General features: G+C 44.0%; 1 protein-coding gene across 5 annotated transcripts; it reads right to left on the bottom strand.

The window, feature by feature from the left end:
• Window positions 1-686: 686 nt before the first annotated feature.
• On the bottom strand, window positions 687-26,109 carry LOC130189657 (UDP-GlcNAc:betaGal beta-1,3-N-acetylglucosaminyltransferase-like protein 1). Of its 5 annotated transcripts, none has more exons than XR_008830848.1 (13): window positions 25,984-26,109; window positions 23,470-23,586; window positions 23,108-23,207; window positions 22,143-22,207; window positions 21,487-21,552; window positions 20,561-20,656; window positions 16,956-17,051; window positions 16,608-16,732; window positions 14,854-14,989; window positions 13,160-13,228; window positions 12,950-13,024; window positions 11,815-11,979; window positions 4,410-4,494 (listed from the first exon to the last, which is right to left on the bottom strand). XR_008830848.1 is itself a non-coding variant. In XM_056408567.1 (12 exons), the coding sequence occupies exons 1-12, from the start codon at window positions 24,020-24,022 to the stop codon at window positions 11,899-11,901; spliced, it is 1,140 nt and encodes a 379-aa protein (XP_056264542.1). In that variant the 5' UTR covers window positions 24,023-25,532; the 3' UTR covers window positions 11,321-11,898. The 5 variants fall into 5 exon arrangements, 3 of the variants coding, with proteins under 3 accessions (XP_056264545.1, XP_056264542.1, XP_056264544.1); XR_008830847.1 differs by lacking the exon at window positions 25,984-26,109 and adding an exon at window positions 23,909-25,532; XM_056408567.1 differs by lacking the exons at window positions 4,410-4,494; window positions 25,984-26,109 and adding an exon at window positions 23,909-25,532 and having other exon boundaries at window positions 11,321-11,979.
• Window positions 26,110-27,388: the final 1,279 nt, after the last annotated feature.

Below are 27,388 nucleotides of genomic sequence, written 5' to 3' on the forward strand. Positions count from 1 at the left end.
AAATTCATTTGCATGATGGGAAGCTCTGTCTGAACACACGTCAGAAGTCAGGATATCTCAGCCTCCGTTGCTTTGGCGACTCTTTGTTCAACCTGTCCGGGTTTAACTCGAAACGTTGGCGCTTCAGTGGGAGCGTTACGAAAAAAACTCCAGTTTCACACACATGCGTGCTGAACATGATTATCGTCAGGTATAAAGAATGGTTGTGTTTCCTGTGTAGAACAGCACACATGGTTTGTCTCTGCTGATGGAGGTGTGTGTGTGTGTGTGTGTGTGTGTGTGGGAGGGGACATTCCATCCATTCTTGCTCTTCCTGAGTAAAGAGGGAAAGCATCACACACACACAACTGCTGCCAGAAGGCGGAGGAAGAGGGGCACATACACCCTCTAAGGTCATTCACACATCCGCCTGTGCTTTCAGCGCTCTACCTCCGTCCGTCCATCGAGCTCCAACAGCCTCTAACATCCATCCGTCAGACAGTCGTTGTCATAGCGACAGCTGTGAATGCTTTTGAGCCAAAAAAAGGATGTAGCTAAGAGTTTTATTTTATATCTGGCCACATGAGTGACCTGGATGGCTTGGTTGGCAAATGTATTTTCTCTCAGCTACACACACACACTGGCTCCTTAAAGCTCCACAGGGGAAGCTATTAGCACATCTACCTCTTCCACAGAAAGACAAGCTGAAGGATGTTTTATTTTTATTTGTTGTAAATATAAAAGACCCTGTGAACCCATTCGCCAAACCCACACGCACTCGGCACATAAAGACTCATAGAGCTGCATACGGTACACTTCTGTCAGAAGACTCTTTACGTTTTACAGAAAGCTTTTTACAAAGCAAAACACTCATCTCGAGAATGATCCCACGAGCAGTATCGTCACCACAATTAAAACACAAACCTTTAGGCACAACATTCATTTAAGCTCATCGTCGAACTCACTCACGAACATATTCACACAGTCCACAGTCACGCGGGGACCTTTTAGCCGGCAGCTCATTGGCTAAAACGTTCCAACTGCACCGATGGGTTTTTTTCCGCTGCAAGGCGACAATAAATTGCACGGCATTGAAAGAAGTCTCCTTTAAAGACGCCCGGGGGTTTGAAGCCCTGCGTCTCGCTCGGCCAGGCCCGGAAGATGATGTCGCTCCACCCTCCAAATGTGAGCATCTTCCTCTTTGCATCTTCCTCAGCGTCGCTCTCCGCCGTGTTTGGGCGCGATCGCTCGCTCCGTGTCGACTTCACAGGGGTTTGTTCCCGCCTGCCGCGCTCTGACGTACAGCCTCTGGAAGTCCTTGTAGCGAGGAGCGCAGCCGAGCCAGGCTTCGCCGAAGCGGACCGAGCCGGTCAGAAGGTGCTCGCCGCCTCCCGGCCGCACGCCGCACCGTTGGGGTACATTGATGCGGCCGCGCCAGCTCCGCCCTCTGGCTCCGCCCCGAGCAAACACCCGGCTCTTCTGGCGAAACAGTCGACTCAGAGTCACCGCGACGGGAGAGTGGCCGTCGGTACCGGGCGCGACGCCTCCGAAGACGCCGCTGCCAGCTGCGGGGGACAAGAGAGATACATGGAAGGAGACTTAATTCATTAATGAAGGAGTGCAAATTAAACTGTATGAATTAAAGAGGGACAACCATGTGATAACCATTGTCTTCCTTAGCGATGGCTTGTAATATCTGGCCACAGGGACTACGGTTGAAATGTAACCTTCGCTAAGACCGACACATTTACCCCCGGGTTGATTGGTGTGTTCAAATAAATACATAAACTGACGATGTTTAAAATAGAAATAAAATAATATTCTTTTTACACGTCAATTATGAAGCAATAAAACAATTTCTCACTCAGTTTAATCCACTTCATGCACAGGGTGTTGAAGTTACAGCCTGACTTGGTCTGATATGACAGGTAGCTACGGGTGGCTAACGTTAGCATTAGTGTTAATTAGTTGTGTAACTGAGGCAGTTTGCTAACTCTAGATCTACTCGCGTTGCTGTTAACATGGAACTCATTCAGGTGGCATGATGCCTCCTTTAAACAACACAAAGCCTTTGCTCTCTTATCGTCTGTAGTTCTGTGGTGAATATGTAGCTGGAGCCAGTTAGCTTAGCTTAGCATTAGGACTGAAGACAGTAGCTTGCCGAAGTCCCGGCGAGGAACCACAACAGCAACTCTTGGTTCATACACTTTGGTTTTTGTGCAGATTTAACAAACGTGTTTGTGAGCTTCAGTGCATCGAGACCGGTTTCATCCTGTTCCCGGCCCCGATGCTAAGCTAAGCTAACCAGCAGCCGCAGCTTCATATTTACCGCACCGACACGAGAGCGGTGTCGATCTTCTTGTCGAACTCTTTGGGGAGAAAGGAAGTCATACTTTCTTAAAATGTCAAACTATTCCTAGAATGTGCATGCGTGTGTGTGTGTATTTACCAAAGTCACTGGTACACACAGCCATAAGGACCTCGTCGTCCGAACAGGGTTCACAGGTGACTACAACGGAAACCACGAGAGGAGAAAACATGAAACGTTTCATACTTTCAACACGAGAAACAAACACAAGTTCTTATTTCCACGATTCCATTTTCCTTCCTCGCGAGCATCTGCATCGCCATGTTTCCCCCTTTGTGTCCGAGTCCTTCTCTTTTCCTCTGTGATGGCGGGTGTTTATGAGACGAGAGAGACATCCAGAGAGAATGAAAACAGCAGGTGAGGTAAGAGACGTAATCGCAGAATTACCCCTTGACCCCGTCAGCTATAAAAACAGCTATAAAACGCACAGGATTGGACGAGCTCTCTTCTGTCTCATTAGGAAAGCAGAGCGGCCTTCTCCCCCCCCCCTCTACCGCAACGCTTCGCTCATACGGGTGGGCGACCGAACACTCCCTGCTTTGGCGCGGCGGAGGTCTGTTCTTGATTGACAGTTGAGAGACGATGCTCTGACCCGAGTGCTTGACCCCGACGTAACCTTTTGATTGGCCTGCTTGTTTTCATAGGTTTGACTGAGACGAGGGAGTGTGGGAGTGAGGAAGTGGGGGAGGAGCGGGTGTCAGCGAGGGGCGACGTGGAAGTGAGATGAAGAAACGGGCGGTAACGTGGTCTTTAGTCACCTCCACTTAATGTCAGTGAAGTGTCGGGCACGCGGCGTTCAACAGACCGTTTTGACCGATTCGATTAATTTACACAACAACTTGAAGAGAACTGAAACTTACTTTGAAAAAAAAAAAAAAGCTTCAGTACGAACACAAGCTGAGGCGGACTCGTGACGCGTACTTCTTCTTTTATACTTTTTTTTGTTAATTCCCAAAAAGTGTCCGAAGGCAGTTTAATCTATAGCTAGGCTGACCAGACGTCCTCTTTTTGAGACCTATAAATGCGTCCGGCAGGGATTCCAAAAAACGTCCGGGATTTTGCTTCGTCGGATATTTGTGTTTCTCTGGGTCTTTCACAAACTAGTATTTACCCCTTACAAGTTTTGGAAATGGTATCTCCATTACGTTCCACCTTCTTGCGCGAGCTCTGACGGTAGAGAGAACAGTCATTGGTCGACCGATCTCAGGGTTGCCAGATACACGATAATTATCCTCCAAATACGACCATTTTGAGCCTTTGGTACGATACTTCACCATCTCCAATCTGGCAACACGGAGCACCTTGCCGCCTCCACTAGTTGCCTTGTTGTTTGTGCGGCATGCTATACACTACCCCCCCCCAGACGAAGTGTCCTCTTTTTCACAAACTCAAATCTGGTCACCCTACTATAACACCACATCATATGCAACTAGCTGATCCTAATTGAGACTCCACTGTAGCTGGGGAGGGAAAACAACTCACTTTGATTCTGAATTATAATAGTATAGAGATATACAGTAGATTAAAATATAAATACAAGTATTTTAAAGCCATAAGTAAGCACCATATGTTTATGTACTTAAATCTCTTCATCACACATGTAAGAAAACATATTGAAGAATAGCTGATTTACATCTCTCACCTAGACCAGGGTGCAGGTATGGGTACAAGTGTGCTCCGGGCCCCTCGCTGGACACCAGCTCGTATTGGAAAGCCGTGATCCTCCGGCTGATGTCCGCCTGAGGGACGGCCTCCACAAAGAGAGCGCCCTCGGCCAGGCTGAAGCAGTGCACGGTCCCCCGAGCCTGGTCCTGCTCGGCCAGCAGCATCCTCAGATCCCCGTTATGCTCCAGGTACAAATGAGAGCCCTGAACACGGAGCGCCGGGAGGACACGCGTGAGCTCCGTCCATCCGATGCGCCGCGCCGCCTGCACGCTAACATTCGGGTGTCGTATACTCTTACCTGGGAGTGAGTGTGGGGTTTGATGCACACGTGAATACCCGCCGCGTGACCCGCCGCGGGCTCCGTGTTTGGCCGCAGGTTGACGATGATGGCTCCTGTGGGGTAGAGCCACTCCAGAGAGCCCTGAGAGCAGCGCAGGTAGACCTGCTCCACATCCCGACGATGAGTCTCGTGGCTCAAACCGCTGCGGATGAGAAGACAGATACAAAAATATGTTTCAGATGTCAAAACGACCAACAAAAAAGGCAGCTTGGATTCAGGATTAGAGAGTGAAATTGCTTGTTAGAGAAACATGTGGAAGGGATTTAATGATATAGAAACAATCATTAAGAGCAACTCGGGTGCAGCTGTGTGCCAAGAAAAACACCTCTCACTGTGGACGGATGTGGTTGCTTGTCTCTGATGCATAAGCTCCATCAACACCAGGAACCCAGTGGGCTATTAAGTCGTAAGAAGTCACTGCATGGTACACGTTACAACACAGTGGAGCACCGGCTTTCATATTTTATGACTTGGTGACTTGGAGGAGTGATCAAAGAGGCCATATAGCTGTATTTACTTAAGATAGGAACTGAAGCGGAGACATTCCTCTGATCATACGTTTACAAAATCTTAAAGAGAGCATATTGTAGAGGTACTAGTCTCTCAGTCAAATGGAAGAATATCTCTGCATTTGTGATTTAATGTTCCTCTTTGAGTAATACATGTGAGTAAAACCTTGTGATAACGATATTGTGAATGACTGATTTCTTAAGCCATAAAGTGTCCGAGCAGTAACCACAAGTAGCAGCAGCGGGAAAAAACACATCTTCAACGGTCTCCATTGCGGATCTGCACCAGAAAAGGAAAGTCACTTTTTTATTTTGACCTTCCTGAAGATTAAATTAAATCATAATCAAACATCTATGCGTCTAATGAGTCCTTTAAGCCCTCTAAAAACTCTCCTCTAGTAATAATGCACATAAGAGCCACTTCAAAGACCTCCCTCCCTCTCACGACTGAAGTTTAATTTGCACTTTTCAATATCCAAAGGATTAAAGCGAACAGTAAATTAAAGTGAAATATCAAAACAGAAGTGATTCAATTTCCCTCCGATCATCTTTCATAAAGTCTTAACATGCCGATGACATCGCTGACTTTTGCGCAAAGTTTGTGTTTTCTTTTTTTCTTTGTTGCCCGTGAGAGCAACATCGCTCGCGATACTCTGCGCGCGTGAGCTGCTCCGAACCCGAGACGGACACGTCCTTCGTCCTTCGGCGTCATCCTCACCTTCCTCTCCAGCTGCACTGGTCGCTGGAGTACTGCGCCACCGCCCGGCACAGGAGCACCGCTGTGATCCAGTGCGCAGCCCACGGCCGGAGCATCGTGGCCCGTCCGCCCCCCGCGGGTCACCGAAGTCCCGCACACACACACACACCGAACCAGCAAGTCGCGCGCTCTGTTCCGCTGCTCCCGAACCGTCGGATGCCGTAACAAAAAATATATATCCAGCTCCGTCGGCGCGCGCACGCTACATGGCGATTTCAGTCGAGGAGAAAGTTCCGTTTGCGGCAGAAAAACATATCTGACAAGACTTTTTGTAAGAAGCGGAGAGCGCAGCGCGCGCAGCGGGTCGACGGCTTGTTTAAAAATCCGTTTGCTCTCTGCGCTTCGCTTCACGTCACCGGGGGCGCGTGCCAGCTGCAGACTCCACTTGAGTGACACGCGAGCGCGAGCTCCAAGCCACGCCCACATCCCCCCGGAAGACGTGTGCAGAGCGCAGAGAGAAAAGGCCCCGAGCTGAGAAATGCCATCACACTTTTTACTCGGATGAAACTGGACCTTGTGACTGAGTCAGAGCATTCAGAGCATCATAGAAGTAAAGTTAGAATAGTAAGATAGCAAGATATATTAAATAATAAAAGAAACGTGGCCCACGTGGCCAAATGCACGAATACAAACGCATTCAAGTAAAACCAAACCTGTAAACTCGAGAACAACGTTGTCTTTTATGTTTCACGAAAGATTTGATTTTTTTTAACCAAGTCCACGTGTTTGCCAAGCTTTCAAAGTTAATTGCTTCTTTATTCAGTACCCGGTCTCATGATGAGAGAGACAGTACAGACGTGTATTGTGTGTGCGTGCTGGCTCCATAAACAGATGGGTCGTATTATTGCATTGAAAATTAGAGCAGCATGTATTTCTGGAGCCGCAGCATATGACTCCCACACACATTCACCAAAACCTCCGCAGGCAGGGTCCGCATCATAAACACTGTAATTATATAATCGTATATAATATGTGTAATTGTAGGAATATGTATATTTAACTTAATGCGCTACCTGACATAATCCTCACTGGGATGTAAGTGACTCTGTGTTCTAATCCCATAATGGAGCTGGATCGCTCATGTGTTGTTTCACTAGTCGACCTCTTCGGAAAAGAAGAAAGTCTCTGACGTGAACAGAAGTCTCACGCGTGTGCTCTAAACGTCTGTTTGGGTCCCGGGTGGTTTTCCCGTGAGAAACCAGTGAGAACAGCAAGCATGTTATACTGACTCGTCACATTCCCCCACTCAGCCAGAGATGTCACGCATTTCGAGAAATACCGAAACACAGACACCCTTAAACACAAACACCCACACGCACGCACACACACACACACACACACACACACACACACACACACACACACACACACACACACTCCTCCATTATGTCTCTGTGGAAATGGGAATTTCCAATACTGCTGTAGTGCCGTCATCAGGACTAATTCTAGGAGCCATTCCTTTTATTTAATATACATATTATAAATCATTATACATGTTATTATAAATAATAATATATGTTATAAATCAAACTTCCAATTTTTTTGGTCATTGATGTGTGCTGTAAAGTAAAGCTATAGGCTCAACTGAAAAACACTCACACTGAATAAATGTAATATGAATTAAAATGAGCGTCCACTTTTTAACAAGTGCACCATTAATGAACTTTATTTTATTCAATAAATCATTCGCTGATGTTTTTTTAAATAGCTTTAAGTCATTGATAAGGACAACGTTTGGGATAACGGGAACATTTCCTTTGATCAATTGCAACTGCATATCATTGTAGAATACTGTATTGTATAATAAAAATAAAGCTAAAACCTCAAACCTGACCACTTCAGGGCTGCAGATCAAAATTAAAAACCAAGAATTTATGGATTACTAACATGTATAACTGCTTTAAAGGATGGACACCGGCGATTTGTCACAACCCAGCAACCCTAACTGATGGCTTACTACTGATCGAAATTTTTGTTTTTGTTTATTACACAGAATTAACGTGATTAGTTGCAACTAAACTTCATAAAAGGTGACTCAAATAAATAATAAATAAAATAATTGACTGAAGAATGACTCCTACTAGCTCAGGTAAGCTCTCTCTCTCTCTTTCTCTCTCTCTCTCTGAGGGAGTCTGGCCCGAGTCTAATCACGTCACCACGGCAGAGGGAGGCTGAGGTGCTGAGGTGCTGTTTGACCTCATGTGCTCCTTCACCATGTGAAGTATTTACAGAGCAGCCGAGCCTCTGACCTGCTCCCCCTCACGTCACCTGGCTCCTCTCAAGCGGCCCGACAACAGGAACACTGCGGCTGTCCACACACACACACACACACACACACACACACACACACACACACACACACACACACACACACACACACACACACACACACACACACACACACACACACACACACACACACACACACACACACACACACGTGTTCTGTGAGCTTCCTTGTCTATTTGAACAATAGTTTGACTCTTTGTGGTCAGGTACCGGTGAGGTTACAGGTGGAAGCCCACTGAATACGCCTTCGCTCACTCCTCCCACTTCAAGACTGCGGCGTCACGAGCTGTCCGGTGTAAAGCTGTGGTAACGCCTGCTAAAAAATAAATCTTGTTCTTTTAAAAATGTACAGTATGCAGGTAGGAGTACGTTTTATTATTGATTTCAATAATAATACATCGACAAATAAAAGCACTTTAAATCTAATTTACCTTTACCTAGCAGAAGAATCGCAAACCACTGACGATCTCTCTTTTCAGTCACTTTTCAGACAGACGTACACCCCCCCCCCCACACACACACACACACAGATGTTGAAACAAAGGAATGTGGTAAAGTTCCAGGTGAATAAAAAGCCTTCAGTGTCTGACCTCTGTCAGCTCTTCACCCAAACACAGCGACTCTTATCTCTTTCTCTTATCAGCTGCACTGCCGGAGAACACACAGCTGTCTAAGTGCATGTGCGTGTTTGTGTGTGTGTGTGTGTGCATTTTGTCTACTTATTTGACCGGTGAGGGCGAGGAGGCTCCAGGGTCAGGGTCATTCATTGTGTGCGTGTGTTATCAGGTCTGATGTCTGCAGAGGGACGGAGAGTAAACACTGACTACATCTCTGTTTACTCTCTTTCCGAGTCTCCCTCATAGCTTCTCCATTAGAGCTCGCTCTGATCATCTACCAAGTGCTTTATCATGAGGGCAGAGTGGGTAAAGGAGACAGGATGTAAGGAGACAGCGCGTGGGCTTACTTAAACAAAACGCCTTGGTTTGTTACAATAGAAAATATATGGCGTCCATTTAGTGGACATTTCTCCAAAGCACCTTATAGCTCCATGACTGTGTATACTTTCAATATAAATGACAGCGAGGACCTGTGTTACTCAAATATTTAGCAACAGGCATGGTGAGCAGAGGTGACACATGCGTTCAGTGTGTGTTGAACTCAAGGACAGCAGTGCTTTGAGCTCAATGCTAACATCAGTAGGCTAACCTCAGCATGCTAATATCAGCAGGCTGACATCAGCATGCTAACATCAGTAGGCTAACATCAGCATGCTAACATCAGTAGGCTAACATCAGCATGCTAACATCAGTAGGCTAATATCAGAAGGCTAACATCAGTAGGCTAACATCAGTAGGCTAACATCAGCATGCTAACATCAGCAGGCTAACATCAGCATGCTAACATCAGTAGGCTAACATCAGCATGCTAACATCAGTAGGCTAACATCAGCATGCTAACATCAGCAGGCTAACATCAGCATGCTAACATCAGCAGGCTAACATCAGCATGCTAACATCAGTAGGCTAATATCAGTAGGCTAATATCAGTAGGCTAACATCAGTAGGCTAATATCAGTAGGCTAATATCAGTAGACTAACATCAGTAGGCTAACATCAGCATGCTAACATCAGCATGCTAACATCAGTAGGCTAACATCAGCATGCTAACATCAGTAGACTAATATCAGCATGCTAACATCAGTAGGCTAACATCAGCATGCTAACATCAGCAGGCTAACATCAGCATGCTAACATCAGCATGCTAACATCAGTAGGCTAATATCAGTAGGCTAACATCAGTAGGCTAACATCAGCATGCTAACATCAGCATGCTAACATCAGTAGGCTAACATCAGCATGCTAACATCAGCATGCTAATATCGGTAGGCTAAAATTGGTAGGCTAAAATTAGCATGCTAACATCAGCAGAATAACATCAGTAGTTGGAAAAGACAAAACCAGCAAATGTTTTGAATGTGTCACTTTGGGTTTAAGGAAAATGTAATGAACATTTTGTACTATTGATTGTTTTTTTTGTTCGTTTAAATCGATAAACCTATCAAGAAACTAATCATAACAATGATCCAAAACAAATATAGTCGGTTGTAATCCTGCTGTAAAGAATCACACTTCTTGTTCGAGGGTTTGAAACACGCAGAGTGTGTGTGTGTGTGTGTGTGTGTGTGTGTGTGTGGGGGGGGGGGGTCTAGGTGGAGGCCGAGTGCGAGGTGGATGTGATATTTTTCTCAGCTCCTACACAGCCCTGTGCTGTGGGTGGCACAGGCTTGGGGTTGGTTTTTCCACCTCAACCCCCCCCCCCGGCTGAATCAGACCAAACAGTCCTGCAATTTATCAAACTCAGTGGATCCAAGCCCACGGCGAGTCTATGCATTCACACCACTGTGCAACTGTGTGCTCGGTTCAGAATAACAAACAAAGGTAGTGAACATAACAGAGCTGAAGACCCCCGCCCACACAGACTGCTGCGGCCAGACTTACAGTCAGGCAGACCACGCCGCCAACCCACGAAACACCGGGGAGATTTTGTGGGGAAAGGTCTGTTTACCTTCGGGCAGAAGAAACTCTACACGCTGTGAGGTAAAATAAACTTGTTGTGGGTGTTTATGTATCAGAACTGTGCTCTCCTAAAGAGGTTATTGTTCTTTAGAGTTCATAAGCGACCCAGGGAAAGACAAACTAATACGTGCCGTGTCCATGTTGGTACATTCGAAGCAGCTGTGTGCGTGTATCTGATTTTGCACGGTTGCATCGAGGCTGTTGAGAAACCCGTGTGATTCCGGTCATAAAACATCCCACGCTTTTATAAGTTGAACCTTCTGTGATGAGGCGCCGACTCCAACAGCTTCCCTTCCTCTCAACGCAAGTGGAAGTGTAAATTCTGGCAAACACCATTAGATTAGAAAACACAATACAATTGTATTCCTCCTATGGTCAACATTGGCAATCGGTAATCTCTGTTAATGTCAGGTTAATAAAGCGTGTTGAAACCTTCATAAGGAATAGTTTGATATTCTCTTTTTGGCTTTTAATGAGACGAGAAGATCAAGAGCAATGGCCATGAGGTGTTTATCTTATGTTTTATGGAACTAAAATCTAAATCTCCATACGACTACTTCTAAAGCTCATAAAGGAATTATATCTGCTTTATATCTAGAGAGTAAACATTCACAAAAACCTGGATTAACTGCGCTCCTCAACCAATAAATAGTTTGGAATATAACCTACATATTGATGTTTTTAAAATCCTATTTGTGTTGCGTTTTCGAGGTAACGGTTGGACGGAGCCAGATTATCCGTTTCCAGTCTCATCCAACAACAATAACCAACAGAGACTTGTGGATTGGCTCTGACGTCATCGGAATCGGCGCGTACGCATTAATAATCCACCCATCACCCGAATTAATTATTTTCTTAGATTTAGAGACCGGCACACATGTGGACATTTCATTTCATTTGATGTATAATTGTTTTCTACTTTCATGATTAGAGAGGCTGCTCTCAGGAATTGTCGACGTTTCCGTCGCAGCAAATAACATGAAACATAGCAAGAAAAATTAATATGTAATCAATGAAGTTACGCAGCTGTCCCTCGTACTGGACAGCGTTTCACATATGCCCGACAGCAACTCTAATCTGCTGGGTTCACATTTTGGAGAATGTAATTGTTATTTTTTTCTCATTAATGATGTATTATTTCACATCCATCATCAATAAGCCACACCCGCCATAAAAAACTATGTTAATGCAGCAGATCTTGCAACTTTGAGAACTTTCATTTTCCCCACACAAGATGCATCTTTTAACACTCTAGATCCATATGAGTTCTTTTTCCCTGGTCTTGGTGTTGTTGACCGTGTCCCAGTGTTCAGCTCACTCTTCATCATCACCTGCCTCTTCCTCAGTTGGTGAGCATTCCTCTCAGCCCCTTAAAGCCGCAGGGCTCCTCTCGTTGCCTCCGTGTCTCTGAGCCGTCAGTTGAAATGGTAGAAATCTGTTCCTTCCTTCAGCAGCAAGGAGTTGAGGTTCTCCTCCAGAACGCCTTCTGTCATGTCCTACAGATGAAACAACAACAACAACAACAAAAACAACATGAGAGGAACAAAAGGAACAGAACACTGGGTGGAAGGTCAATCCACACATAACAGCATATTTGGAAGCATTATTGTTTGGTCTTCCACACTTCCATTATCTTTATCTTTTTAATTAAAGTCTTGTTGTTTTCAGTGTTTTTAACTAACTCAAGTTAAAGGTTATCTGCAAACTTTAGAGAATCAGACTCACCAACAACACAGTTGGTGTAACCGTGGAAACATTTTACAAGGCTTAAATTATTTGAATATTTGTCGATTAAAGTTATTTGACAACTTGGCATAAACAAACTGGTGTGATTCAGTCCAGGTGTTGGTGTTAATGTGTGTGTGTGTGTGTGTGTGTGTGTGTGTGTGTGTGTGTCACAGAGAATGGGAGAGGGAGAATGATTGAGTCCAGGTCTCCTTGTCCTCTGACAATAATTACTTCTCCCAATTCCCATAATTGAGCAATTAGTAGCCCCCGTAGGTGGGGTCAGTCTAGATTTGACGTCTGAATCTGGCTAGGAGGTGATAAATAGGCAATTAGTGATTTGGCTGCCAGAACAGCAGGATGTGTGTGTGTGTGTGTGTGTGAGTGAGTGATTGAAATTTAATTTAAAGAATTTGTTTAAAGAATAAAAGGAGAAAGTCATTATCTTGGGAAAAGACTAAGCAACAACAATGAGTATGAGCTGTTCACAAAGTATAAACAGTGGAAAAAACATCAGATGTTTGTATGAACGTCATGTGATCAAAGATCAGGGTGCTGACGCTACCCGTTTCCTGACTGCCCCCTCTGTGTGCGTGTGTGTGTGTGTGTGTGTGTGTGTGTGTGTGTTATGTCCTGTGCTGGGCACACGCCCTTGATCATTATGTTGTTAAGTTAGATTACAAGACTTGTGGGACAGGGGGTCAGAAACACCAAACACACAACACAAAGTCTTCTGCTCACCAGTTTAACACACACGATGAAGGGCGCGGCGGCGTCTTTGTAGTGCAGAACGGGGATTTTGGGCTTCGGCCTTTGCTGGACAATATTAAGAGAAATAAATCATTGTTGAAATCTAACTGGATGGCCAATAATTTGCACTCATATCTTGGCGGGCGTCACATTAAATCACAATAAACTGGTCGTATTTGGTGTCCCAGTGGCTGGCCTCACCTTGGAGTCCTCATATGTGTAAAAGCCTTTCTGGATCTTGTTGTCGTCGACGTCACAGAAAGCTTTCACCTGAAAAATGCAGCATAAAGCGGTGAAAGCCGGCACACACTCACGTCCCACACAGTGGCGGTTCGTCCATAGGGGGCGCTAGGGCGCCGCCCCTCTTAAAATTTGTAGATGGGAAAAAAAAAAAAAAAAAAAAAAAAAACATCCTGTCAAAAAACATTATATGCCAAATCATTTAAATAGTAAATATACCGTGTTGACGCGCTAAATGTGTGTGGGAGACCGTCAGCCTGTCAACAACCACTTAAGTTAATGTGAAAAAATATAATATATCGCCATTATCACGGAGAGAAGCCCCTCCCCTTTTCCGAGGCGATCTAACGTGTGTGTACGGCATCGAGAAAATATTTCAGTCGTTTCGGCAAGGACCGGCTTCACATTGGCGGATGAAACGTGAATCTTGTGTCGCAAAAATGTGCGCTCTGGCCAATGACATCGTTTTATTATTTCACGTGATTGGACTATTCGGCAGATCAGAGACCGGTATCGTTCCCTCAGCCCAGAGAGCTCCACGGAGCTACGCGAGCAGGTAGCTAACGGAGCTGTCAGCTGGAGGCTCAGTCAGTAATGCGCTGTTTAGTTTCCCCTGTCTGTTGTTCCAAAGGTACTGAAACTCTCTGGACTACAACGGGGGGAGGGATCTAAAGAGCTGCAGACAAGTGTAAAGCACGAATCTTGCCGCAGTTATCTAGCTACGAGCATGGAGCTAACTCGCTAACAGCCTGAAGCTAACCCTGTTTACAGTCAGCAGAAGGAGACCGAACTGGCATCGAAACACAACGAAGTTCTGAAAAACAGACACATTCCCTCAAGAATAATGGAAACAGGCTGGTTACAGACATGATTGACTTTAACCAGAGAGTAAAGTGACCACTTTAACCCTTGTGTTGCCTTAGGGTCATTTTGACCCGAATCAATATTACACCCTCCCCCCGCCTTTGGGTCATTTTGACCCGATTCAATGTTTCACCCTCCTGTTACCTTTATATTTACTAACATATTTTACCCTTTGGGTTCAATTTGACGCCAGCAATTGAAACCTCCAGAAAATTATTAGAATTAATATTGTTTTCCAAGTTTAAGTGTGAGGCACTTTATGTTTGTTTGTTGACTACCGAAAGAACACCGACATTAAACATTGAATGGGGTCAAATTAATCCTAAGGCGGGGGGAGGGTGTAATATTGATTCGGGTCAAAATGACCCTAAGGCAACACAAGGGTTAAAGAGAGGAGGCTACTTTTCTTTACAGTAGTGGGTCTGCTCTGTCACCCAATGTAACATGTGCTGCATCTCTTTCTGACTCTATTCTGCTCTGAACCTCTTTTATTTTGCAAACCTCTGAAACCCAACCCAATGTTCCTTAAAGCTGCTCTGAACCTCTCATGCCCAAAGTTATAGTGTGTTGATAGTTGTTATTGGACAGTGTTGAGCACGGTGTGTTCTTGAAATAAAGCTTTGTTTTTTACAATATTCTACTCAAAACCTCTTTTCTTCTCATTGTTGAGTGATATTTAAACTGCGCCCCCCCCCCAAAAAAATTCACCAGCCGCCACTAGTCCCACACCAAGACTTTCCCCACCAATTCTGTGTGTTTCACATCTGACTGCACAGCTGGAGGTGGCATACCTTCTCCTGATTGGTCGAGCTCAGGCTTCGGTACAGCTTCCGGCCCTGCTTCCCGGCGTTCCATATGGTGAAGCTCTCCCATTGGCTGAGAACTCGCTCCTGCAAGAAGTCCACTCGCAGCTTCCAAATGGTTTCCCTGGAAACGGAGGATCAGAGGATGGACACAGAAGAAGGTAGCTTAACAAAAATAGAAAAAATTGTAAATATTGTTTGCATAATTCTTTTTGTAAAACGCTTTTTTTCCCTTCATACATTGCTTTTAAAATACTTTTAAAATAAATTTTCCAAAAAGCATTTGCAAAATTAAATAGAAATGACGACTGAATCTCGACACAGTCAGATTTTTTCAAGTAGATGGTCAAATTGTGCCTGTTTTAAATTAGTTAGTTTTCCTGTTGCCTGCACTTTGAATGATATCCACAGCTGTACACCGCACACACACACACACACACACACACACACACACACACACACACACACACACACACACACACACACACACACACACACACACACACACACACACACACACACACACACACACACACAGACAGAGATGTTGAGTGATTGTATGGACACATTCACAGGAGGCTCTCCGCTCTCATCTTCCGCCTTACTGGGACCAGTGGGCCTCATATGCCAAACAAACCCACCACCGTGGTGGAGCGCGGGTGGTCTCCGGTCTACTTTTCTCGACATTTTCTTCTGGGCTTTGATTCTAAGACATGGCAGGAACGTGGCAGAGATTGACTATAAACTGTATCTGTAGACACATGCTGAAGCCTTCATCCCCCTAACACCCTGCAGATCAAAAGGCTAACACACTTCCATGCACTTTGGTACACACGCTCACATTTATAAACACAGCCTGTGTCGAGAAGCCTCTCCTCTCAGTTACTGTTTGGCATCGTAAAAACTTTTTTAAAACCCACTTCTCACCTTACCTTACTTACTCTACAATTACACAATGTGTGTGTGTGTGAGGGAGGGAGAGAGCAAGAAGATGATGGTTTTATTTGGCTGAAGAGAGGAAGTAGGTCGGCTTTGGATGGGAAGGAGTGTCAAGAAGTGGGGGAGAGTGGAAAGTAGGCAGGGCGAGCTTGAAATAGGCGTCCGAAAATAGAGCGATGATAGATGAAGACGGAGAGGAGGACGATCGGTTAAGGAGTGCGTCAACACGGGCAGATATACGAGCGGCGGACAGACGCAGGGGAGAAAGGAAGGAAGGAAGGATGGGATGAAAGGAAGGGAGGTGTGGGGGGGGGAGCCAGGAAGGACCTTCTCCTTTGGCGTGCTTTAACATTTGAGGCCCTCGTACGCACCTGCAGACACCACATGACCTCGCTGAAGGCAGGCGTGTCAGACCCTTCAGACACACACACACACACACAGGCTTGTTTTCATGACTTTTGGGGACACTACATAGGCACAGTCTCACACACACACGATTCACAACAAGATCCGATTCCCACGGCGTCCGAGAGATACTGAGCATTCCACAGAGGGATGTAAAGAGGTTGAAAACCCAGATGCATACGCTGGGAAAGTGTCTGGAATTCCACATCCAACATATCTTGAGAATATAAAAACATGCGTCTGTGGGCAGGCATGCGCATATTTGTGTGTGAGAGTATCGAGCCTTCAGAAAATCTAGGATGCCAGCAGGCAGCTGTGAGAATGCAGAGGATCAACACTGTGTCCGAGTGTGTGTGTGTGTGTGTAGCAGGGGAAGGTGTGTGTGTTGTGAGACTGACTCAGTAACAGAGTGCGTGGTGGCTTTCTCATGGTAACGGTACACCAGCAGGCTCTGATCGACCCTGGCCACGCCCCCTCCCCGACGAAGACTCTGGTAGAAGAAGAGCAAGTCCTCTGGGACTCCCTAGGGAGGAGGAGGTAGAGTGTGAGATACAGGTTGACGAGGACCTTTTATAGCTGTGACACATTTAAATTCACTGAATATGTGCAAATGGAGCTCAGGGGAGTTCCGGTGGAACATTCTTCGGTTCAACATGTTGACGCAGTGGCCGGGTCCGTTGAGGGAAGGACAGAATACGGATTCAGGAAGTGCTTTGGGAGTCGTCTGGGCGTGTATATACTCTCACCTTGCCTCCCTCGTCGAACGGTCCAACCGTCAGGTACCAGTTCCTCGAGCAGAACCATGTCGGCATGACGACTGTGGGCCCGTGAGACGTGTACACCTGAGACGAGAGAACAGTTCAGAGTGTGAACACGGAACATTTGGATAAACACAATCCAGGAATTACAATATATCAGTCATATAATACTGAGTAGTGTCCATGGGGGTCACGTCTCGCTCTATTTTAAGCAGATCACTACTAATGAGCCGTTTGGGACGTTTCTGGGTGTCAGAAAAGAGCCTTTGACCCCCATGTGGGGGGGTGGCCCCCAGGGGCAGGGTGTGCACCCTTAGGGGAGGTATCTGATGACCAACAGGTTGTTACAACGCTGTTTGTTGTTATGTGCACACACACACACACACACACACACACACACTGGGTAGTCAGCAGCCTGATCTTTGATCACATGACGTTCATACAGACATCTGATGTTTTGACGCTGTTCAGTTTCATACATTTTGTACAGCTCATATTTATTGCTGTTGTTGTCTTTTTCTAAGATAATGACATTCAGATGAATTCATTAAAAAACAATCTGCCAATGCAGGGTTGTACAAGTGGGCATAAGATTAATAAGAAGCTTTGAGTAAATTAAAAATAATAAGAGTGGTAGTCATAAAAATGATCTGATGTTGGATAAACGTCAAAGTGTGATTCTACAGGACTCGTTGATGGTACTGAGGAACAGAAAATATGACATGCAACTCTCCAAAATGAGTTTATAGAAGTGAGACTAAAAGGGAACGACAGAAGGACGAGTACACCGTAGTCCTGACTCGTCACATTCCCCCACTCAGCCAGAGATGTCACGCATTTCGAGAAATACCGAAACACAGACACCCTTACACACAAACACCCACACGCACGCACGCACACACGCACGCACGCACGCACGCACGCACACACACACGCACACACGCACACACACACACACACACACACACACACACACACACACACACACACACACACACACACACACACACACACACACACACACACACACACACACACACACGCACACACTCCTCCATTATGTCTCTGTGAAAATGGGAATTTCCAATACTGCTGTAGTGCCGTCATCAGGACTAATTCTAGGAGCCATTCCTTTTATTTAATATACATATTATAAATCATTATACATGTTATTATAAATAATAATATATGTTATAAATCACCTTCCAATTTTTTTGGTCATTGATGATGTGTGCTGTAAAGTAAAGCTATAGGCTCAACTGAAAAACACTCACACTGAATAAATGTAATATGAATTAAAATGAGCGTCCACTTTTTAACAAGTGCACCATTAATGAACTTTATTTTATTCAATAAATCATTCGCTGATGTTTTTTTAAATAGCTTTAAGTCATTCATAAGGACAACATTTGGGATAACGGGAACATTTCCTTTGATCAATTGCAAATCATTGTAGAATACTGTATTGTAGTGTTCGTTCTCTCTCTCTCTCTCTCTCTCTCTCTCTCTCTCTCTCTCTCTCTCTCTCTCTCTCTCTCTCTCTCTCTCTCTCTCTCTCTCTCTCTCTCTCTCTCTCTCTCTCTCTCTCTCTCTCTCTCTCTCTCTCTCAGCTGGTGGAAACTTCCCATTTGGCTTCTCAGTCAAACAGAGAAACTTCTAATCCCGCAAACAAAATAGTTCAAAGTGCAGCCGCATGTGGTCTCCCACAGAAGTGTGTGCTTCCTGGAGTGTGCAGAGGAAGGACACACACACTTCCATCCTCTCGCAAATGATCTCTGACTAATGACTTTGTTTGTCTTTAACACTCTAGGAACACATGACAGCACCTTCTTTTATTTCTCTTTCTACCACCAACTCATTCAATCCACCGCGGCCGTCTTCTCCCTTTCTTCTACTCGTGTGTGTTTTGTGTTTTTGTGGTGTTGTTGCGTTTTGAATCGGTGGGTCATTTGAGGCTGAGTAGTTTCCTCCTTCAACTATACCACTGTGCTTCACGTGCTGTGTGTCTCTTTGTGTGTGCTGTGTGTGTGTGTGTGTGTGTGTGTGTGTGACTGTTCTTGGTTGAAGTTAAACGCTGCACAACTGAAATCCATTGCAGATGAAGAACATTGTGAAAAACATCTGGATTCAGCCAGTGAAGCAGCTGGACAGAATCTAGTGTGTGTGTGTGTGTGTGGGTGTAGATCCACCTATGAGTACATCTTCTCTCCCTTCTGTTGTAATATTGCGACATTTTGCAGATGTAAGCTGGAGCCAAAAGAATGAATAAGAATGAGTTCTAGGAAATCATGGGACCGAGAGAGAGAGAGAGAGAGAGTTGGTGTGGATGTGAGAAGTCAGAGTGGAAGGTTTGAACCATATCTAATGTCCTGCAGATGAACACTCTGGGTTCACCTCTGGATCACGTTAAAGGAGCCCCGCCCCGAGTAAATCTCTGGTTTACCTCATTTAGATTATATTCCTTTACCCAGAAACTGGAAGTAAAGGCGGATAAAGCGAAGACATAAAATGGGAAGGGAAACGAGCCGCCTGCAGAATCAATGTATGATCTCATTCTCATGCTCCATGAAACCTAATATCGCATAAATATCCAGGAATGCCTGCTAAGGAGTTATGCAGACGGTGTGTGTCTGTGTTTTACCCGTCTTGTGGGGACACACATTAGATCACACAGTCACGTTGTGGGGATTTGCTTCTTCTCGGGGACCAAATGCACGTCCCCATAACTTATACTATTACATCTGAGGGTAAAGACTTGGTTTAAGGATGGAATGAGGTTCAGGATGGAGCTGTTAGCGGTCATGGTTAGGGTAATGGATGTCCAGGTTTTCTTGTATCCATGGTTACAGTGTGTTTTGTTCAGACAGAAATACTAAACTTCCATCTCTATGTAAATAGAAATGCTGCTAGTGGTGTCACACATATATATCACCTATCAGATAGTGATTAACTAGACGATAAAGATGTTACTAAATAATAGAGCGATTATAGAGTCATACATTTTCGCTGTGGATTGGAAGAGGACACTTGGATTCTGACTCATCACAACAACTTCCCATATTTATTCATTTCAACATCTGAACCAGAAGGAAACTCCTCCCTTTTCTGTTTGTTTTTTAAATCCCGGATTATGAAATCAAATGCGGGCGAGTGGGCAAAGTAACGGCGGACGTTTACATTTTGGAGATGGATTTGTTTACAGGAACTTTGACACACTGATGCAATTTAAAAATATGTTGCATATCAAAACGTGGGTTTCAGGAGCCGTTAAAACAGAAAACAAGCTTGTGGTTCTTTGGCCTGAGAGATAAACGTTTCCACTGGCAACAGTTTCCACGACGGACGTCTCTCAGCACACAGCTGGCAGCGTGACCCGCTTCCTCTGGTAGGACCGGGATGGACGGGGGGGGGGGGGGGTCACGAGTGATGCTGCGTCCTCCGCCCAATGCCACTGTCACATTTCCGTGGAAACTGCGGACGGCAGGTACGCATCCTGTTCCTGTGTGACCTGGGGGCTGCCTGCCGAATGACCTCATACATACACCCAAACACACACACACACACATGCGGTTACGAGCGTGGCGGGTATTTACCTGCGTGAGGAGCTGATCCTGAGTGATGGTGTTGATCCAGCGAGTGTAGCGCTCCGTCGATCCCTCCGGAACCCTCTGAACTTTACAGCCAATCAGCTGTCAGGAAAACACACAAACGCCATGTGAGCGTGAAGAATATTTTTCTTTCGGGAAACATTGAAAACATTGGCTGAGCTTTTGGAAACACACTGCAATAGTCGTCAGTAGTCGGTAAGTATTCATGTTTTTATAGTTTAGTGTTAAGCTGGAATAGATCTTCAGACTAAAAGGTACATTTATGAATAAATACTCTCACAACTACAAAGTCAAATCTATGTTAGAATCTTTTACTTAAACTCTTTGTAAAAAAAAAGTCTGTTGATGATGTCATATTAAATTACTCAATTAATGTATTAGTTGATTGACAGAAAATGTATTTGCAACTACCAGTTGTACCCTTTTTCATACGTACAGGCCACATCTCAGAGGAGAGCGAGGAGAAGTTAAGAGGCGCTAAAGAAGGAGGAGCTTATACAAAACTGAATAACATGCCAGAGGACCATATTTATATCCAGAACCGTAAAATATTACAGCCATAACAAAAAAGAGGCATGCTGTTTGAACAGGGCGGCAAGCCCACTGTCTCCATGCTGTCCCCCTCACTTCCCTCTCAAACTTGACCTTTGACCTCTGACCTGGCAGGCCACAGAAAGCAGCAACACCGGATACTCACACTGTTCTGCATTCCAACGGCATGGAAGCGAGCGCAGAAACACGCTCACACACACAACCGTGCATATCTTTTGGGGAGGGGTTGGTCAGAGTGAGAGAGAGAGAGAGAGAGAGAGTGAGAGAGGGGGAAGGGGTGTGAAAGAAGTGAGGAGAAAAGGAGGGGAGGAGGGGTGAAGGAGGAAAGGAAGTTAGTAAGCAAATACTTGAGAACTTACAGTGTCTGGGTGGAGGGAAGACGCTTCGTACTGCAGGCGAACTCTCTGGGGCAACATGACGTCATCCTGGAGAACGACACGTATCAAGTCACACACATACCGCACATTCATTTTAGTTCGCATTTTAAGTACACAGCAGGTTACAATAAGTGCAATACGTTACTTATGTGATGTCTCTCTGAACACCTTTGTGGTGTTTTTGTATAAGAGTGTGCTCTACAAACACACTTCAACAAATACGTCAAAAAAGGGTTTGTATCAGAATAAGAATCAGCATTATTGGCCAGGTATTTATGACTATTTTTGCTGTAGTTGTACATTTAGCTATCATGTACACAAATTGCAAAAAATGGGCGAAGTTTGCTGGTTGTTATTGAGTCTGTTATTCTTTCAGTAGAAAAGAGTCTTTGATCAACTTTATATAACTCAAGCGGTTATATTTAAAAAAAATCTGAACAGAGATCACAGATGTAGATGTTGTGGTTGACAAAGCACTGTTTCTAAGACAATAGATGCCACTCTATGAACATAAACACGTAAAACACACATACATCAAACACTGCGCTCAGCTCATTAGTCATGAGTTCTGACAGGTCCGTCAAGAAGTTGCTGAGACACACACACACACACACACACACATGCACACACACACTTACCGCATCCTGAAAGCACAAATATTGTCCACAGCTCTGAGTTATTGCCTTATTCTTTGCATATCCCACTGAAAAACAGAAGAAGTAGGTTTATGTTCATGTTACTTGTTGCTTTTTATACGTTTCTGTAAACAACTTTTATGTTTCCACGTGTAAGTCATTATTATGTTCAACACTTAAACATAACAACATGTCAAACGTGAGACCAAACCATCATATGAATGAAACAGTGAATGTTATTCCTTCCTCGTTAATCAGAGAAATATAAAAAAAACTCTAAACTCGTCCTGTTTTGTCATCCTCTAGGAGTTATGTCTATGTATTGTCTTTTGTCTTAAAATAAATAAAATAAATAAAATAAAATAAATAAAATAAATAAAATAAATAAAATAAATAAAATAAATAAAATAAATAAAATAAATAAATAAAATAAATAAAATGTTACAAGCACATTTCTGGTAGAAACACGGTTTAAAGTGGTTCTTTTTATTTAGATTTTTTATTCTTTCAATTCCTGTGTTAGTCGACTAAGAATTTTCTTTGTCTGACAGCCCTATCACATATCTTACTCATTTTTCTCAGCCACTCCCTGAGTTAATAGTCTTTTTGACAATATATTTTTAAGACAAGGTCCAATTTCTTGAGCTCTTGACCTACTTTAACTGCCTTCACAGCATCACACCGAGAACCCCAGAAACAGACAATGTCAGCTGTCTGTAAACACCCGACCAAAACTGTAAAGCATCCAGTGGGAAGATGTCAGAGTCTGGGGATTTATGAGCTACGAACACGAGATACGTTTAAAAGCTCTAGAAAAAGCTAGTAGGTGTACTTTTAAAGTAGAATGAATTAGAAAACAAATGGGAATGTTTCAAAGTTTCACATCTCATTCATCTCTCTGTCTTCTATAGAAAATTGATTTGTGAGGTCAAAGTTTGACAAGATAATCAACCTCCAAGTCTACTGACCTCCTCTGGGTTGGGCCGAGTTGTGGCCGGAGATCACCACGGAGATGCCCCTCGCCTCCAGTCGCTCCCTCCAACCCTCCACCACTTTCCTGGAGTCATCCTAAAGAACACACACACACACACACACACACACACACACACACACACACACACACACACACACACACACACACACACACACACACACACACACACACACACACACACACACACACACACACACACACACACACACACACACACACACACACACACACACACACACACACACAGACACAGACTGAACTTCAACTGACTTCTCATTATTTTTTAGACAAATTACACATGTGCCTGTAAATATGCAAACATAAAAACACACTTACAGTGCTTGCATCGTCAAAGACGGAGAGCTCCATGGTTCCCGAGAAGTCTTGGTGTAAGATGGCCTGCAGGCCTTCATCCAGCCAAGTGGAGGCGTTGTACATCGGCATGGCAACACTCTGAGCACAGAAAACACAGACAGATTGGACGGTCAGTTCAACTAACTATTGCATGATCAAGCAACCGTGGATACCACAGAAAGGATAACACACACTCAGCCAACTCACAGGGCTCAGCAGCAGTGATTAGGGATACATTTTTGAGTGTTTACATTATGGTGCAAATTATCAAGATAATTCAATCAATAGCTTAAAATGTCAATATTGACACCTAAAATGGCCAAATTCCTCAAGCTGGCACATCCTGCGGTTCATCCTGCTTTATCTCGGGAACGTTACATGCATGTTCGTTGTGTCAGGGAGGCGTCAGTCTGTCACCCACCACGTCCACCGCTCCCCTCTCCCCCTCCTGACTTCCGGTCGCTGCTTCTGCTTCATTTTCTGCGTCGCGGAGCCGCTTCGATGGGCTCATGTCAGCCTCCAGTTCGTAACTCATCTGGGCAACGACAGCGCGTTAGCTGACACGTGACCCCGGTTGATTAAAGACGGGATGTAACGTGTCAACACACCAGCAGTGGCCCACGTGGGCTCCGCGTTTATAACAATGTCAGAACAAAATTGATGTTTGAATTGTTCTCGGTGTAAAATGTATTCAGGTCAACAAATGTCATCCCTTGAAAGGTATGTTGTTCGTTTTTAGTGAAATGTTCAGCTAAACGCGTCGTCCGAAGTAGCAGCGCGCGCGGGCAACGGCGCCACAACTTCCGCAAACATTGAATACTAGACGCTCATTGGCTCGCGCAAATCACGGACAGGCGCTGGATTGGCTGTAACTCACTGTCAATCATCAGGAACGGTGGCGTTCCTCACGGTGTTAAACAGCTTTTATTTCTGCTTTGGTGGATTTCTATGTGGAAAGTAAAACAAATGTCTTGAACTTTTTTCTCCAAAGAAAATATAAAATGTTAAATAAAGTAAATTTAAAACAAATTGTGAAATGTCAAGTATAATTAATTCATAATGAATGTCCAATCAGGATTTATTGTTTTAAATATATATTGTCTATTTTATCAGAAATTACGCGAACGTCTCCCTGGCACTTTATGCGTTCTTTATGTGTCATATCGTTAGTCAATAATCAATTATGAGTCATTCTTGGGAAACGGTCCATTTACTGCACATTTTCCACAGCTTATATGGCCTTCATTAGCGGGTGGAGTTCTCTCGGTCCTCATGGAGATTGTTCAGTTGTTGAGACCCAATAAAGGCATTTCTTTCACATAAACAGGTGGTCATACATGACAACTGTTATTTTAAAGATTAGTAATGAACCTTCAGGCTTATTTATACATTTCTATTTGTTGAATATATTTAATTGATAAATAAATCTGCCCTTTTACAATAAGAAAATATCAGAATGAAATGTATTTAGGGAAATAAAGACACATGGTTTTTATGAAACACATGTTAAAATAAACTACCATTTATAAAACACAGAAGGGCAACTGTTAATTGATATTATTGATGATATGTGAAGTGTTCTCTTTTTCTGTTTTTGCAAGTTCTGTTTGGTCAGACTAATTCTCTAGCTTTCCTGTAGTGAAAAATAGGATGGGCTGAAATATTGTTTTTGACCATTGTTTTCATATTCTCTCAGAAAGGTAAGTACAGAGAGAGAGAGAGAGAGATACCTAGTGTGTGTGTGTGTGTGTGTGTTTCCATCTAATAGCAGGGAGCAGGTTTAGTGCAGTGTTTATGTTGTACAGTACGCGAGTCATTCTGAGTGACTAAGACACGTTCAAATAAACAATAACTAGCTACGGGTACAACAAAATGAACATGAAATGAAACAACATCAGTACTGGACTATAAAACATCCAAACTCTGTTACCAATCAGATCTTTAGCATTTCCAAACAGAGACGACCCCCTATTATTGTCATATTAACCCTCTTTTTAAAAACTTTCTTTTTTCACGTGTCCTGATAAAACAATTCATGCAATAAAAAGCCTGGAGGAACATATGCTGATTAACGTCAATGTTATTGTTTTAATGAAGTCTTGAATTGTATTCCATACAGACACACAGTCCTTCTTAATCATGGCACCATTCAGACATGATGTAAGAATGTAGATATCTCACTCTATAATAATGGTTCCCACATTGCAGCATCTAAATCAGACCAAGCTTAATTTATCACTCTGAATGCTTCTTTAAATTGGATGAACGCCTCACTCGGGGCCATGAACAACAGCTCCAGGGTGGAAACAGACCACGGCCAAGATCAGGAATGTTTCTCTCCTGCTTGAGTGCATGATGAATGGGATCATGAGAAAATGTGGCCTGGCTGTATGCAACAGCACACATTGTTGTATTACTTTCTTTCAAAGCTCGGACTAATCGAGATTGATTGTTAAAGACCGCTATGCACAATTAGCTATAAGGCAATGATATTACCCAGATGTTGCACCCTTAGAGGTTGGGTTGAGGTTGTAACTCCCTCTGTTCTGCCTGAGGATGTTAAGTTTGCCCAGGTTCTTGCACTGCAGGTCCACAGGGCCTTATATTGTTTAGCAACCGAAATGATTCCGCACTCAGTCTCACAATCATTCTCAGTCGTTCAACCCCTTCCCCCACAAAATCAACACCACATGGCGGCGTTGCAAATCAAATCTACACGTGAGTTTGGTTATTGTATCTGGAGGTCGAGACAGCAGCTGTTTAGATCGGTGTTCAGACTGCACTTACTTTTGTTTGGATAGAAATGCCAGACATTAAAGAGAAGGGAAGTGTGTGAGTGTGTCAGGGGGTATCGGCATGATTGGATTTCATTCATTCATTTAGTCTCGCTTTGGGAATGGTGGGTAATTGACCTTTTGAAAGAATTGGAGGTTGATTTACTGTATCTAGTGCAGCATCACATGCAGACACACACATCCGCACACACACACACACATAGCATGTTGACATGGTCCATTATAAATCAATTCAATGGAAATGTTTACCAGCAGCAGGCTCCAAGGATGGCCTTATCAGTCCGTCTTTCATTCCAGTTCTTTGACTCACACAGGAAAACTCTGCACGCAACTGGCAGTACTAAATTGATGACAGCGTGTCTGGAAAAATGTAGAAGACCATTTTCCATGGCCCCATGGGTCTGAGAGTGATGTGATGACTCAATAAATCTCCTTAGAGCACTGTGAGGTAATTCACTTTTTTTATTTTACTTTCACAAGAGGCGTCTCTTTGATTATCTGCAGAAGCGATGGTGTGAAAATATTATTTCTTTCCCGCGAGAGAAAGATTTTGACAGTGTTCCCTTTCTTTTGAGAATGTTAGGTGTAGCCCTCAGTGAAAGCAGCTGCTGTCATGCTGGCTGAATAAAAACACACGTAAACATTGCAGAATATCGACAGTTACAGTGCAACACCTCACCAGTAATGGCTGTGGTACAGCTGTTGTTTACAGCACTACTTTTGGGAGCTGGCTGCTGCTTTGATTTACTAACAGTCACGTAATTATATCCATTTTGTATCCCGGTTGTAAAATACTCACTGAGAAAAAGTCCAGGGAATAAAAAACAGTAATACACTGGGTAAATACTTCCATCTAGTGGTCAATTATCAATTCCATCTACTTGGACACCAACAATACAACGTCAACTACAACTCTCCTGCTGATGTTAATGTGACGCTTTCTTGATGAATGGTGGTTTAATATCAATTTAAATGTATTCAACCTTTAATCTTGTTTTTAGTGTGTGGACAAGAAAGAAAGATGCCCTTTTATTCACAGTCTCACAGACAGGTTGAGTTTGGGTGCCTTTACGTCCGACAAGAACATTTAACTAATAGTGTAAGAA

This window comes from Pseudoliparis swirei, chromosome 24 (genome assembly GCF_029220125.1).
Source record: "Pseudoliparis swirei isolate HS2019 ecotype Mariana Trench chromosome 24, NWPU_hadal_v1, whole genome shotgun sequence".
NCBI lineage: Eukaryota > Metazoa > Chordata > Actinopteri > Perciformes > Liparidae > Pseudoliparis > Pseudoliparis swirei.